The 16,481-nt window shown below is 41.3% G+C and overlaps 1 protein-coding gene and 1 long non-coding RNA gene across 2 annotated transcripts; one reads left to right on the plus strand and one right to left on the minus strand.

Annotated features, from left to right (window-relative positions):
* The first annotated feature begins 2,544 nt into the window (after positions 1–2,544).
* Positions 2,545–3,395, plus strand: LOC136498142 (uncharacterized). The gene is made up of 3 exons (XR_010769528.1): positions 2,545–2,667; positions 2,756–2,857; positions 2,934–3,395. It is a non-coding gene; the product is annotated as an uncharacterized lncRNA (long non-coding RNA).
* A 575-nt stretch (positions 3,396–3,970) lies between these two features.
* On the minus strand, positions 3,971–5,955 carry LOC136465596 (uncharacterized). Its single transcript, XM_066464269.1, has 3 exons — positions 5,749–5,955; positions 5,482–5,670; positions 3,971–4,021 (listed from the first exon to the last, which is right to left on the minus strand). The coding sequence occupies exons 1-3, from the start codon at positions 5,953–5,955 to the stop codon at positions 3,971–3,973; spliced, it is 447 nt and encodes a 148-aa protein (XP_066320366.1).
* Between the last annotated feature and the right edge of the window lie 10,526 nt (positions 5,956–16,481).

The following is a 16,481-nucleotide window of genomic DNA, read 5'->3' on the forward strand; positions in this document are numbered from 1 at the left end:
CTGAAAAATTAATCTATTTTTTTACATACTTTATCTAAGAATTTACAATATTAACTCTTTTTAAAAAAATGAATTTTTATTCCGGCATATGTAAGAGTTTTGCACACAACCATTCATTATTATAAAGTATGAAACTAGCCAGAAAAAACTCTAAATTTTTTGTATAAATAAAATAAAACAATAAATATAATATTATTGCTCTTTGAACTCTAGATTCTTTCCTATAAATAAATACTCACATTACTAAATTGTTGATGTAGCTTTGATTATGAATAAAATTAATTTATGGGTAGGGCTAGCGCCGGGACGTCCGGTCCTAGGCCCGCGTCCGGACACAGCTCCCGTGTCCCGTGCCCGCATTGCATCCCACGTGTTCCATCCTGTTCCCAACCAGTGCCAGAGTCCGAAACCGCGGCCCGTGCCCAGCACGGTAGAACCGTGCCCCCACGTCCATCCCGCATAACCGCGCCCCCTGCCCACCCGCGCTGCTTGTGGAGGCGTCTGTAGACCTCAGACGTCAGCACGTGAGCCACGATGGCACACAAGCAGCAGCAGACAGACAGTGGTCTGCAACACAAGATCTACTTTTGAATCATTCAGATAAAACATTTACAACATACGTCTGAACACAGATGAAACACTTAAAACAATGCAAGTATAGCCATTGCAACATGTGCAACACCAGATCAACTTTTGAAACATCCAGATGAAACATTTGAAACAAAACGTCTAAAACACCTAAAACACTTGAAACATACGCTTGCAACATGTGTATATTACCATTGCAATATATGCAACATCCTAAATCAACTTTTGCAATATTCAGATTAAACACTTGAAACATAAGTTGGAAACGTCTGAAACACTTGAAACAGGTACCAATTAAGTCCTCACCGACTATAATCATATATTAAAACTATATATGGTTAAGATCCTCAGAGAAAGTCAAGGAACTCAATATTTAACGACATCAATACGTGGGTATTATGAAAATTAAAGTTATGATATATTTATGAGTAAATATATCATAACATTACAATATAGGAAAAAAATCTATAAAAAATACGTTTATTTCGATACAACCTTGATAGGATATTGTCGTATTAGTACCGTCGATATTAATTTATGTTGTAGATGCCATGGTCACCGTAAAATAAATTATAGATTTTAAATTTTATAGAATGATATAATATAAAAGATAAATAGATATGTAATGTTTTCGTTCTTGCTTCTTCTTAACATTGACAACTTTTTTTCTTCTGGTTGCAATGCACAGGTAATTTTGCTAGTAAATATTTAAAAGCCAGAACCAAAACTAAAAATAGAAAACCAAAAAAATCGAACACTAATTTGGTTCTGAATTTTAACTAACTGAATTTTGCTCAGTTAACAACGTTTTAACCCTTGGTTACCGAAAACCCAAAAAATGTTATAGTAAATAGACTCATAGAAATATATCAGCCCAACTGGCCCATTAAAACCCCCTAGTATATATAAACAACCGATCTCCTTACCCTCACCGCTCCTCCGTCTCTCAGCCGTCGCCCCTCTTCTCTGTGCGCAGCCGCACGCAGTCCGGCTACCTCGCGTCGCCCCTGATCCTTCCCCACCCGCACCGCCCCTTCTTACCTCCCCGGCGGCCGGCGCGGAGGGCCGCTCCTGCTTCTTCTTCAGGCAGCGGCCGTCAGTGCTTAGGCGCCAGCCGGCGTGGCGGGCCACCAATCGCAAACCACGGACAACACGCGGGCCACGTGGAGCTGGTGGCGCACCTCGTGTCCTCGTCGGCGGCAGCACGACTCAGTCGCGCGCACCCCGTGGGGCATCTAGCGAGCGGCGGCCTGGCGCATCCCGCATGCCAGCAGGCGCACGTCCCCGCGCGGTGGCCGAAGGTTCGAGCAACGTGTCCTTCCCCGGCGACGACAGTCCCCCTCTCCCCCGCAAGGTCCTTCCTGGTGGCAGCGCATCCATCCCAGCCCCTAGGTGAACCCACAGAGGGGGCAGAGATGCTGCGGTAGGTGATGGCACACACATAGCAGGGATGCGGCTCTGGCCTCCGGTTGTCGGTGGACGAGCAGAGCAGGGAAGCTAGCTAGTTGTTCTGTGAACATCTCTCTTAATCGTGTTATTTACTTCTATTTAATTTTTTGCTGGTGATCCATTGATGACATTCTAGAACTGTCAGGAAGGGTCGAGTAGATAGTGATTGTCCAACTTTAATTTGTTTATTTTAGTACCTGCTTTAGGTTGTTAGGAGTTTATATGCAACCTTTTACACCTTCAAATTAGATGATAAGTGTCACAAAAATGGTTATTTGAATTTTCGGTAACTTGTGTACCAAACAAGTAAATGGAAGCATATAAATAATCAATGTGGAGGCATTCCAAATGTAGTCCAAAGGAAGCTTGTGGCATAATGTCCAAAGGAACCTTGAAGTACATGCACGTGCTCAAGCTGCAGCTAGGGAGAAGAGCATTGCTTTAGAAGCGGAGGTTGACAAGCTCAAATAACAGATTGCGCAAGAAGCTGCAAAAAGGGAAAGGGAGAAAGAAAAAAATAGGAGGAGGATGCAAGAGGAGCTGGAAAATGCTAAGATAAACTTAAGAGAAGAAATGAAGCAAGAATTTCTTAATATGCTAGCACAGCACGAAGAATGAGCTATGATTATGGTATTAGAATATTTTTTTATCCTTTGTACTCTTGATAATCTTATGATTGTGATGCCTAATCTTTCACCCCCAATATTTGTATGTATAGAGTACCCTGCAAAACAATGCCAGTACACAAGTTGCACCAATCATAGAAGAGGAAGATGAGACCGGTGGACATGAAAATGAAAATGAAGATGGGTTACATGAGGTAATGATATTATTTCACTATGTTCCATGTACCTTGAACTGTAGCTAAAATAGATCAAACAACTTGATGTTTGTAGACTCAGCCTGGAAGCGTTGTCACTGTACAAAAAGGTGCACCAGCACCTACTCACTCCACTAGAAGTACTGCACCTCTCAGCAGAGCTCTTTTCAATGAAAACACTACAAATGTGACTGCATCGAAGACATATATCACTTCACAGCAGCTGATGAATAGGACAAGAAATAATCCCAAAAGGAGGAAGGTAACAACCAGCTAATTGGAATCTAAATTCTTGCATGATTTAATGAAATTTTATCAAATGTGACCTTCCTTGTTGAACTAGGAAATGTAGAAAATACATTGAACATGCGTGCTGAAACTGCAGCTTGTGCAGGTTTGATTGGGTGAGTTGTTCTGAGTAGTAATCTACCTTTTCTGTGATACTTGATAATACAAAAGTTGTAGAGGGTTTAGAGATGTTTGTCGTCGTGAAAGGTCATGATTTTAGACCTAGAGAATTAGAGTTATGAATTTTGAAAGTAGCCGGTTAGGTTTTGACCTTGGTCTGAACAGCAGTGGGTGTTTGTGTTTTTTGACCATGATAACTGCAGAATCGTATTTAACAAATAACTAGAAAGATGTAGAGAATTTCATGGGCTTTTCTGTATTGTTAAAGATTATAATTTTTCGTTGTCTATAACTCAAGTTATGATTTTTCTAATCAACTAAACTGTTGCTGCCTTAAAAATTCAAAGAAGGCAGCTGCTACTATAACATATGCAGTAGCTGCATCTGATCCATTGAAAAGGCCACGATGGATAGGATCAAAGCCGTATTTTCTTCTCCATCCCTCCTCAAGGCTTGCTGATAGACTCTGCTTCTTTTAGCAGAATTTATAAAGAGCAAAAGAGAATGCATACATCTTATAATGCAATCAAATGGAACACAGCTGCATGTGTCTGCTAGACTGCTACAAAAACTTGCATTACCCAATAGAACCATGCCTTCAGTATGTAGCCTGCAAAAAAAATATAGATTATCATTTGTAAAGTCAACTGAACTTATATAATCGACCTATACTTACAATGAAATTTTGCTAAAATTCCCAGCCATCTACGCTTCCAAGGAGTAAGGATTGCTGACATCTTGAACAACATTTAAACTCTGAAAAGAGAGGGATATACAGAGACCAAAATAAAGATTGAGAAAGTAGAGAACAAAATATCAAGTTATTGTGAAAACACATAATGCTATTTTCATGGAAAAACATAATTGTAATAAGCATATAGTAAGAATTTGAGTAAAACTAGAAATTGATTCATACGTTTGTGGTTCTGGAACAATGGAACATGACTTCCATCTTTTTCATGGAAAAAGGAATTGCAGCAACTAGACCGACAACATTTGCTCATTTGCAGAATTGCAGTAGAACTTCAACTATGCAAAAGCTTGGTTGATGGCTTTTGTATATGAAATTAGAAATTAGAACCATTTTATATCTTCATCTCTTTACATTTGTGCAAAAATTAGTAAACTTAATATTGTTCTAATATCCCAATCATATTCTTTTGGCAGTAGGTGGACAAGGTTTCAGTGGGAGGCTCATAATCAAGCGAGGGCATAGCCGAGGAGATGACATGTTGGGCTGCTAGGAATTTCTCAAGTGCTGCATAGATGTTAGGAAGTTTGTAAAAAGTTGTCAAATAATGAGTTAATTGTACACTCATTTATGATTTTAGCTACTATTTCATGGGTTTGGCAACGTATTGAATGATTAATTATAATTAATATATGTGGGTGCAATTGCTTTTGATATGGTTTATTGATTTGCAATGATGATTTATTAAACCAAAATTAAATGTTATTAGCGTTGCAATAAAAGCTATACCTACGAGCCGTGATGCGTGGCAATATGCTGTATGGCAACAGACTTATTTACATTGCAAATAATACTATTGCCACGACATGACTATTGTTAACAATTAATCTTCCGCAATGAATAAAATTGCGTGGCAAATTCTACTGTTGCAACGGCACCGAGGTCATGGCAATAATGAACGGTATATCGCAACGAATAAAATTGCGTGGCAAATGATACTGTTGCAACGGCAACGCGGCCGTGGCAATAATGAACGGTATCTCGCAACAGATAAATTTGCGTGGCAAATGATACTATTGCCACGCCAAGACAAGCGTGGCAATAATGTATACTCTCTCGCAATGATTACATTTGCGTGGCAAATGATTTACTTGCCACGGCACAATGGTCGTGGCAACAACAACTTAAGCAACAAAATTATAGTGTGGCAACAAAAATCTATTGCCACGCTATCACTCGTTGTATTTACCACCTCTCGCTACGAAGACAAACGTGGCAAGTGCTCGTATTGCCACGCCAATGAATGTTGCGATAACGTCCTATTGCAATGCTTGGCAATGTTGCAAGAAAAGCTAACTCTTGCAACGCCAAACTAGCAACGGTTGCAAGTTCTTATTGCAACGTGACTTTTTGCAACCATTGCCAACGAACGCGATTTCGTGGTATGAACTACCTTTTGCAACAAAATTGGGCCTATTGCAATGTTTTCTCGTCGTTGCGCAAGGGTTAGAAGTTTAGTGCCGACACTAAGTGGCGTCAGTTGGTCGTCTTGCTCATCATTGGAGTCCTCATCTGAACTGTCCACGTCAACTATGTTGCTTTGTGCAGGACAGAACGAAGTTGAGCCATCAACAGCGGTGCCGGCGAACATCCGGTCCAAATCGTCCAAGTACAGAGGCCAACCGTCCTTGAGCTTCTTCCACTCAGGGTGTCCCTGAAAAACCAGTACAGGTCAATCATGGAATATTAACATTTTAACATTAAATGATTGAACATAAGTTTGGTTACATACCACCGTACGAGATTCCCACCAACCATCAGTAGCAAGGATGGAGCCATCCTCTCTCCTGCCTAAGCCCGAGGCTTTCCGGAGGTCGTTTATAAAATGCCATAAATGCCTGAGCTGCCGTAACTTACTTTTGAACTGGTCCTTGTCATGAACCAAGTTTGTTGCTGCATAATACCTTGCAATCAAATCTCTCCACCCCGACTTGTTCATCGAGCCGCAGATACAGTTGCCACTGTCAATTTGGTGGCACCAGATTTGGCAAAACTTGCTTATATTGGGCTCAGACCAGTTTCCCCTATCGTTCCTAGCCTAAACGATTTGATAAAACATGATTTCACACCCATAAACAAGCAAATACTTCTAAATATTCAACTGAAGAGACAGCTCACGGTAGCAGCATGCACACAGAAGGGGAAACGACAAAAAAAACTGATATTAGGCATTGAACAGAAACTAAGTTGATGAAGACAAAAATAATATATTTGCTATAATGATCTAAAAAACAATGACATAGTTACTGATCATTGTATTAACTAAAACTGAATATTCCAGGTGCTGTGTTGGCCTTGGTGCTGTGCTTGCCCATTCTGTTGTAGCTGCTACATGGCACTGAAGTCGAGCAGGATTTGACGGATATCGTATTGGGTTTCGTGGATTTGTGAAGAATTGTTTGGGGGTGGTTGCTGTGGCTTTGTGGTTTTGTGGATTCCAACTCCTGTGAGTTTTGAGAGGCATGTCCGACCATACACACAAATGGACAGTTTAAGCTGATTCTACTACTGTAGTCCTATACTCCTATTTTTGGCACCAAGGAGGGTGTTGCAGTGTGGGGGGCTTTGGAATCAAGCGATGAATGATTTGTTTTTTTTTCTTTATGTACAATATATGTCCAACATTCCGTTTGTGGCAAGCTTATTAGACAGAGAGTGAAGGCTGGATTAGGATACTTGAATACAACCAGCATGCTTCAACTGATTATTCTGACAAGTGATAAAATGGCATTTTCATTTGTTCGTACTCAGTAATGCATTTCACGTTTTTTTGCTATTAAGGGACCGCATTTGTCATACCAGATAATGTGCAACATAAGAGCTGCTGGGGGCACTGATCAAAACCCTGTTTCAGTTCTATAGTGAGATGCTTCATAAGCTTCCTTCCAAGTGCATCTGACAAGATGCTAATAATACAAAGTAGTAAAACAAAGGCAATACAGGAAAAGGTCATGCATTAACTGTAGTGGCTGTAGTTGCACTCACCACTGTAAGTTTACCTTATATTGTACCGAAGATGGTGTGTGTTTTAAAACTTGGTTATCTGGGTTTTATCTTGCGACACATTGAATGATTAGTCCATAGAATATATTGGGTGGTAACACAATTTTTTTTAAAAAAAATTCTAAATTATCGAGTGTGTACTATGTTTTCCTTTTTTTCCAGGTGACAAGGTGTCCAATTTCTGCAACGGCCAGAGCCACAGACCTTCAGCTAGATTTCTCCTTATACACCTTCTAATCCTAGGTGATTGATATTCCTCCTTGATCCACTAATATTTTGCTTATTTCGTAACCTACCTATAAACTATGCTATTCGCCTGCCACTATATCATAGACGAAGATGCACACTTGGGACGCAGCTTCATCCGCAATCTAATTCATCCAGTTTTCAGAAAGAACTTTGCCTCTGCTATTCAGCGAGCCAACAGGTCAGCCAAACAACCACGTGTTCAGAATTTCCCTACAACCTTATAGGTAATGATCTGATAGAAACCTGACTTACCTCTTACCCTGTCACAAGTCCCACTTGCGCTTGGAAAAAAGGAACTCTGCTAGGAGATCAAACTGTGTTCAATTTTTTTCCTTTTGATTCATTTCGTTTCATTTTCTAATCCACTATTATGTCCCGGCTGTACCGAGACTTTTTGCGCACCTCAACACATTTGGCATGAACATACCAGATGTTGTTTGCTATCTCAGTATTAACTTGCTATCGTAGGTTAATGAAATGACTCATTCTATATGAAAGAAAGATGGCGCGCAGGCTTTCTTAAGATATTTCCAGTTTCCAGTTAAATAAATAATCACTAGCTATTCCAAACTTTTTCCCATTTAAATTATGCTGACAGTTAATCAGAATATTATGTTCTGTAAAGCAAAATCAGTGTGCACGAAATTTAGATATATTTGGATCACAGCCTTTCCATTTCTGCTACTGCAGGTTGTTGCTGTTTTATTTCATACTATATCCATATATCACATAAAACGAATTGGATGCGGAGACACAGAGATAATACACGTGCCTAATGATTTGTTTCGCCCCTTCCATAGTTTTGTGTTACAATGATTCGTCATACACTTCTATCCCTAATTGCTAATATAATCAAAACTAATACTTCATGATATCTCCTTCCAATTTGCTAATCGTTCACAGAATAGTGATCTATGTATGTAGCCTTGTCATCCAAATTTTTTTGTTGGTCACTAGGTGATCTCTGCGAAAGAGGAGCACAGAAGAAAGTGAAAGTATGAAATTGATGGTAAAACACCCATCCCTATTATCAACCAATACTATGTGAAATTTAGTTTCCTTTTTTGGCCCAAGTTTAGTGTTCTAGCAGCAAGAAAACCTGAGATTATTCATAGTTGAACCAATTGAAAATCATGTTAGTTTCTATTGTAGTGATTACATGGCACCTGTAAGCTCGCACTACAGTTGTGTGGCTGCTAAATATCTATTCTGATTTTCTGATTTAGTGCAAGCCTTATTCTTATGTGTTGGCATTTGATGCAAGAACAACAGTATCCAACAACCAATGGTGTGCTATGCAGGTTTCAGAGTCCTAAACATAGATTGAATTTATGTCAATGCATATTTATTTAGCTTCTCTTCAAAATCCCCACTACAGCCAGATTATGTGTTCCATGGTCTACCTTTGCAGTTTCAATAGTTCCTACTGTAGTTTTAGTAGCTAATGCCCAGTTTATTAGTTCCTAAACTGAATACATACTTTCCTGTACCTAATGTGCTCTTTAGTCACATGTCTGGATAACACATTGTATATGATTGTCTTATTCAACTCTTTGCTTAGATAATGGAGGACTAAACAAAATAACTACCGACACTGATGACTGTCAATTTGTACTAAAGTAACTGTTCTGATAATTGATGTTACCTGAATGAGAGACCAGGGCAGAAACTCTGAAACATAGTGAAACTTTTAGTAGTCACTTGGTTGGTCTTGATGATTTTTTAGTAGCTTGGCCCTGCAGTTGCAGGCACTTTACTATTCTTCTTGAGTGCTTGGCATATATTGTAAATAAATTGGTGGATGCACAGGGTGATAGTATGCTTTTCTTAGCAATGTGTCATTCCACATTTTCTGAATTTATACATGGCGTGTACTATAAAAATGTGAACATGCTATCTTGCAAGGATAATTGTGAATGCAGTTTGAAATCAACATTCATTTTTCATATGTGCACTTTGAATACATTGATGGCAATCTATATGGCCTATTGGTCTTGGTGATCCGTTCATGACCATCTTTTCCATTGTGCATACTCCAGCTTTATTCGTAATGTTATTCAGTTCGTTCAGGTTGCATATTATCGACCTATTTAACTTTTTTTGGCAATAATGAGATTTATTGGGCATATTATTTCACAGGCACAACATTGCTAAAAGTGACAGGTAGTGTTATGGACACGCTAAGGCCAACCGGTGATCGGGTACCTTTGGGGGACCTTACAAATACAACACATGGAGATAAATAAACTTTTAAGATATCTCTACATATTCTATGTTCATATGTTTGCAACTCACGAAAATTTATTGAAGGGAATCATACGTGACCTAATGAGCAGAAGAGGCAGAGGGATAGAGAACGGTATGCAACAATGTCTGATGAAAAGAGGAGTGAAAGAAACAAGAAACGTCGTGAGAGGTATAAGATGAATAACCAAGGTCCTGTTGATTCCCATAACAATGAGACTGTTCATTCAACAGGTATGATGGTGTTGCTGAGTGTCACTTTAAAAGCCATATGTGTTATAATTAATAACAATTTATTTATACTATGTTCAAACTTGCAGATGGAAATACAACAAATGGAACAGACGAAAATAGTGACAAACTCCATATGCACTCAACCAACAATAATGGCGCCAATGAATTATCAGGTTACTTATTCTACTAATAAAAGTATTTATTGGTGCGGCGACTGCAATTAACGTGTTGACATAGTTTGCTTATTGTATGGATTAATTAATAACAATCAACTATGTTTGAACTTACAGATGGGAATACAACAAATGAAATGGACAAAAACAGTGACCGGCTCCATAGGCAATCAACTTACAGTAATGGCTTGCAACAATTATCAGGTTACTTATTAGCAGAATATAAGTATTTATTGGCGTGGCAACTATAAGTGACATAGTTTGTTTATGGAATGGTTCAATTTGTATTGTATGGTTATATTTGTAGATGGTCTGGTACCTTTAATCAACATTGGTTGCACTGGTTACGTGGATGACATTGAAACGGGTACACTTTTGTATCCATTGCTTGGAATTCTGGTAAATCATGCATGTGTTTGTTTATTCTGATTGTGCTTAGACATCATCCTAATGTGTGTTGATTAAAGTGTCATTCCATGATATATAGGTTTAGGATATGCACCTAGTCCCATCAACCGGCTTGTCATGTGTCCAAATGAACGTAAGCGTGATCGTGACAGAGCACGATATGCTGCAATGTCTACTGAACAAAGGGCGCTAAAGAATAAGAGACGACACGAATTGTATGCAACAAAAAATACACCAAAAAATATAGGAATGATGCTACAAATGACTCCAAAGGAGTCTGCCCAGCCAACAGGTGTGCAAATAATATTGATTTCTCTGTAGCAATATCTTATCGTGGTGGTGTAGGATACTTATTATATTAATAAATTTTTAGACAGTGTTGTCCCTTTAACCATTGGAGCACCTGATGATATTGACGACAATTTAACTGAGACGGATATCGACACTTTTCAAGAAACGGGTATGCCTTTATAGAATAGTGGCTTTGTTTTTAATTACAAAACGAGTTTGAACACCATCGTAGCTGACACTGTTGCGTAAATTCATTATCATATAATTTCAATCATTGTGTGTTGTTCATCGATTAAACATTGAGACCGAACATTTTTTATTAATATATAGGTGTTGTAAATGCATCCCCTTCCATCAACAATTTTGTCACATGTCCAAAAGAGCATAAGCGTGAGCTATATAGAGTACGAAGGGCTGCAATGTCTCCTGAACAAAAGGCGCAAATAAACAAGAGGCGACGTGAGTTGTATGCGGCAAAAAAAATACTGCAAGGAAACTACAAATGACTCCACAAGAGAAGAAGTTGAAACGAAAAGAGATCAACAAAAAATACAATACGATGGTGAGAGAACGTTGAGCCAACAATCTGCATTCGGACTCAATCGCCATGGAGAGCCCTCACTTTAACCCTCAACTTATTTTCCCTTCTTCACCTCAATCGCCTGAAGCGCCTTCACACGATATGGAAATACCATATGTAGTTCATAATCCAGAAGTCTAGACCCCTGAATTAGCTACGGCATAGACCATACATAGGTAGCGAGTGACCACTGGAGAGAGAAATGCCCTTCTATCTCATCGCAATCGAGCTTTTGAAGCAAACATTGGAAGAAGGGCCAGAGGGTGCGCATATGGAAAGTGCAATGATTCGAACGACCCAACTCAACCGAGTGTGGTTTACAACGGTAATTAGCCTTGATCACTATATATTGTTGGTACTTTCACCTTCGCTCTTCTATTCCAAAAACTCATAACTTTTCTAACTACAGGTGGTGTCACCCAGGAACCTCCAATTCCACCACCTAATAATTGCATAGGTATACAGACACAATCGTCTGTAGTTGATGGTACCTCTTCAATGCCTCCAAACGATGCACAAGCTCATACGCCAGACTCTATGGTCAAGGATGGTATTTTCTTCATTAAATTTATCCCTTTGTGTATGCCATTATGTTTCTCTCATCATATATATGGCCGTGTTGCACAGACTATGATGAGGATGTCATATTTGAGGAGGATGAGAAAGAGGATGAGGCATACTTTTTCGCCGGACAAGGTACACCGCGTAATAGTCAAAACATTCTTTCACAGAAATTTGAGGGTGAACCGCCTAGATTCTGTTGTCGGGGTGGAAAGATTCATCTTTCAACTCATGAGACACCACCAGAGCTCATGAGGTTGTGGTAAAGCTCGGACACTGATGCTAGGCACTTTCATGCAAACATCAAATATTTCAACGGCTACTTCTCTATACTACCACTTAGATCATGTGACCACTAACATGTGAATCTATGGTGTCTACACGTTCTGTGCCCATGGCCAGATTTACCATAACATACGTTCATTTGGTAAAGAGGAGGGTGTCGAAAAGAGACACCTCGAGCTTTATTTTTACGACGACGATCCATCCCTCGAGCATCGGATGAGCAAGTGTCATGAGCAATGCGTCCAAAAAGACAAAGTAGTTATAGAGCAATTGGTTAGTATCTTTCATAGGAATCCCTATTCTTAGCAACTAAGGAGTATGGGACACGTTGAAAATCTAGAGGATTACCGGGTCGAGTTGAACCTTGACCAACGGCTTGACCAAAGAACATATAATGTGCCATTGACATTAGATGTGGCCGCCGTCTGGGTTGAGGGGAGTGAGCGTCATGGCCAATTCGAGCATAGTGTTCTCCTACAAGGGAAGGATCAGTCTATACACGGCATCCACTCATATAATGCATGCTATGACCCACTGTCATACCCGCTGTTCTTTCTAATGGGTGAGCTCGAGTGGCACAACTGCATTCCAAAAGTGGGTGTGACTATGGCTCAAGTTGAGCGAGCTCAAGCAATATGCAAAAAGCATGCTGAGAATGGTGACGATGATGATGGAGGTAACTTGAACTCTTTTCAATAATGCAATATAAACTCTTTTCTGTTAACACATTATACTAATTCGAACAATGTCTCCCTGTAGAACCTGTTTCGAATACATGTGTCTCCGTGAGCGACTACTACTGCTACAAGTTCCAGATGTGGCCAGGGATATTTTATCCAATACTCTATGGTCGGCGTCTTTTCCAGCAGTTCGCCGTCGACACCTACATCAAGATTGAGAGCTCGCGTTTAGACTACATGAGGAACAATTAGGATACTTTGAGGGCTAACCTATACCAAGGCCTGGTGGACAGCATGCATTCGGGTGAAGGATCTGCTGAGAATGTTGAAAGGCGTACTATGCTATCTTCGTCGTTCATCAGAGGACCCCGTGATATGAGGCACCGATACATGAATGCAATGGCTTTGGTGCAAAAGTATGGTAAACCTGATATCTTCCTCACAATGACGTGCAACCCTAACTGGGATGAGATCAAGAATGAACTTTATCTAGGCCAGACACCATAGGACCGCCCAGATCTCGTCACATGGGTCTTCAAAGCAAAGTTAGAGGCGATGAGGAAAATGTTGATGGAGAAAGACATACTTGGGAAGGTGAAGGCCTACATATATGTAGTGGAGTTCCAGAAGAGGGGCTTGCCGCATGCACACTTCTTGCTGATAATGGAACGGAAGTACAAGCTCACATGTCCCGAGCAATATGACATGATTATTAGTGCAGAGCTACCAAACAAGAAGAAGTACCCTGAGCTCTACTAGATGGTGACGAAGCATATGATGCATGGTCCCTGTGGGACGCTAAATCCATATTGTCCATGCACGGTGGGCCGCGGGTCATGCAAGAACCGTTACTCGTGCCCATTCTGTGAGGCAACGTCACAGGGAAAGGATTCGTACCCCATCTATCGGTGACGCAATGATGGCCGCATGCTAAAAGTTCAAGGCCATTACCTAGACAATCAATGGGTCATGCCTTACAACCCTTGCCTGCTACGTACCTTCAACTGCCATATCAATGTTGAGGCCTATGGGAGCATTAAATCAGTAAAGTATCTATTCAAATAAATATACAAGGGACATGATAGGGCATCGATGGTGATGAGGGAGACCGACAAAGCAGACAAGAAAGGGAACATTGATGAGATCAAGCAATATAGAGATGCCCGGTGGGTGACGCCTCCAGAAGCACTATGGAGGATATATGGCTTTGACTTGAGCAAGAACCATCCACCAGTACAGTAGCTGTAGCTTCATCTACCCGACATGCACATGGTGGCATTTCATAAATGGGATAAGGTCGAATGGATCGTTAATAGGCATCATGAGGAAGCCCGTGGAATCTTGTATCAGGACTTCTCGAGGCACTTTACCTGGTAGTCTGATGGTAAATTCTGGCAGAAAAGGAAAAACTCCATTTTCAAGTTGGAAGAGTCATCTCGGCTCATCCTGCTAAGGGAGAATGTTACTTTCTTCGTGTTCTCTTGAACAATGTTGCTGGTGCTACCTCATAGGAACATCTGAGGACGGTTGATGGCGTGCTACTACCTTCGTTCTGTGAAGCTACAGAAAGGAGGGGTCTAATCAAAGAAGATAATACACTTGATGAATGTCTAGCTGAAACTACTTTATTCCAGATGCCTTCCTCTCTACGAAGGTCGTATCTTTGGGAATCCATGCGCCACCTAAAGCTCATCCGCAACATGAGGGCTTAGAGTGACCCGTGGTTTGCAGATTATCTGTTGCGCATTGGTGGTGGAACAAAAGAGGTTAATGGAGATGGCAATGTACGTATTCCAGATGAGATATGTGTCATGTACTCTGGCGATGCTGAGAAAGATCTTCATACATTGATCAACATCATCTTTCCAGATCTAAATGCAAACATGACGGACAAAGACTACATCACCACCAGAGCGATTTTATCTACACATAACGATTGGGTGGACATGATCAATATGAAAATGACTGATATGTTCTAGGGCGCCGAGACGGTGTATCATAGTTTTGACTCTGCGGTAGATGATCCACATAACTACTATCCATCGGAGTTCCTTAACAGTTTGACCCCCAACGGGCTGCCTCCACACGTCTTGAAGCTCAAGCTTGGGTGTCCTGTCATATTGCTTAGGAATATTGACCCGGCCAATATGCTATTGAAGGGTCGAGATGGCGACTAGAGGGGGGTGAATAGTCCTTTTTAAAACTTAATCACGTTAGCTAACCAAAACAAGTGCGGAATTAAAACTATCGGTCTAGCCAAGACTACACCCCTCTATCTATGTTCACTAGCACCTTGCAAAGATACTAATTAAGCAACAAAGGTGTCGGGCTAGCTAGAGCTCTCCTAACCAATTCTAGAAGCAAGGTCACACAAACCTATGCCACTAGTACTTTAAGCACAAGGGAGCTCCTACACATGCTAGTAAGCAAAAGCACAAAGCCAACTAAGCTCACGAGCAATGCTCAATAACAAGGCAACCAATGTCAAATTAGAGAGCGCAATTACTTAGCTACACAAACTAAGTAATGTGACTAACAAGGTTACACAAACCAAATTAGCCACGCAAGGGAGCTACTTCTATGCTACACAAGCATGAAGGTAACTAGCAAGCTACACAAGCTAACTAATTACAAAAGCAACAACACAAGCTTAATGTATATGAAAGTAAATGCAAGCTTGTGTAACGGGGATGCAAACCAATGGGAAGAACAAGGTTGACACGATGATTTTTCTCCCGAGGTTCACATGTTTGCCAACACGCTAGTCCCCGTTGTGTCGACCGCTCACTTGGTTGTTCGGCGGCTAATTGGCATCACCCGCCAAGCCCGCACGTCGGGCGCTGCAAGAACCTACCCTGGAAGTGAGGGTAGATCAATGACATGCTTTACTAAAGTTGCTCTTCGCGGCTCCCGCGGGGTGAGCACAATGCCCCTAACAAAGCACTTCTCTAGAGCGCCGCACAAGCTTCTTATGGGCTTCGATGGAGACCACCACCAAGCTGTCTAGGAGGTGGCAACCTCTAAGAGTAACAAGCACCACCGGCTTGCAACTCGATCACCTAGTGCCACTCAATGCAACCTCATGATGCAATCGCACTAGAATCGCCCACTCACACAATCGGATGATCACTATCAAGTATGTGTGAGATGGAGGGCTCCTAAGCACTCTCAAGCATGGACACAAAGTCCCCCAAGGTGCTTAGCACCAGCCATGGCCGAAGGCCACTTCTATTTATAGCCCCAAGGGCTAAACTAGCCATTACCCCTTCACTGGGCAACTGTCAGGTCGACCGGACGCTCTGGTCGTGTTGACCGGACGCTAGACCTCAGCGTTCGGTCGCCTGATGACAGCCACGTGTCACCTACGTTCAACAGCATTCTTCTAATCTCAATGGTCATCTTCTGATCGGATGCAGTAGCTTTAACTGACCGGACGCTGGACCCTTAACATCTGGTCGTTTACAGTAAGGTACCGACCTTGACCGGACGCGTCCGGTCGCACGTGATTGGACGCAGCCCTATGTCCGGTCATACTCCAGCTCCTACGTCACCATGCGTCAGCCTGACCGGATGTGCCCTGCCAGTGTCTGGTCACTTCCAGTGCTAGCGTCTGGTGCACTCTGAGACCCTCTTTTCTGTGTAGGGCGTCGGTGGCACCATCGGACTGTCCGCACTCTACGGGCGGACACTCCGCTGGTGGAGTTTCTTCACCAAGTTGATTCACATCAACTCCAACTCCATCTCCTTTGTAAATGTG

The sequence above is a fragment of the Miscanthus floridulus genome, chromosome 1, assembly GCF_019320115.1.
Source record: "Miscanthus floridulus cultivar M001 chromosome 1, ASM1932011v1, whole genome shotgun sequence".
NCBI lineage: Eukaryota > Viridiplantae > Streptophyta > Magnoliopsida > Poales > Poaceae > Miscanthus > Miscanthus floridulus.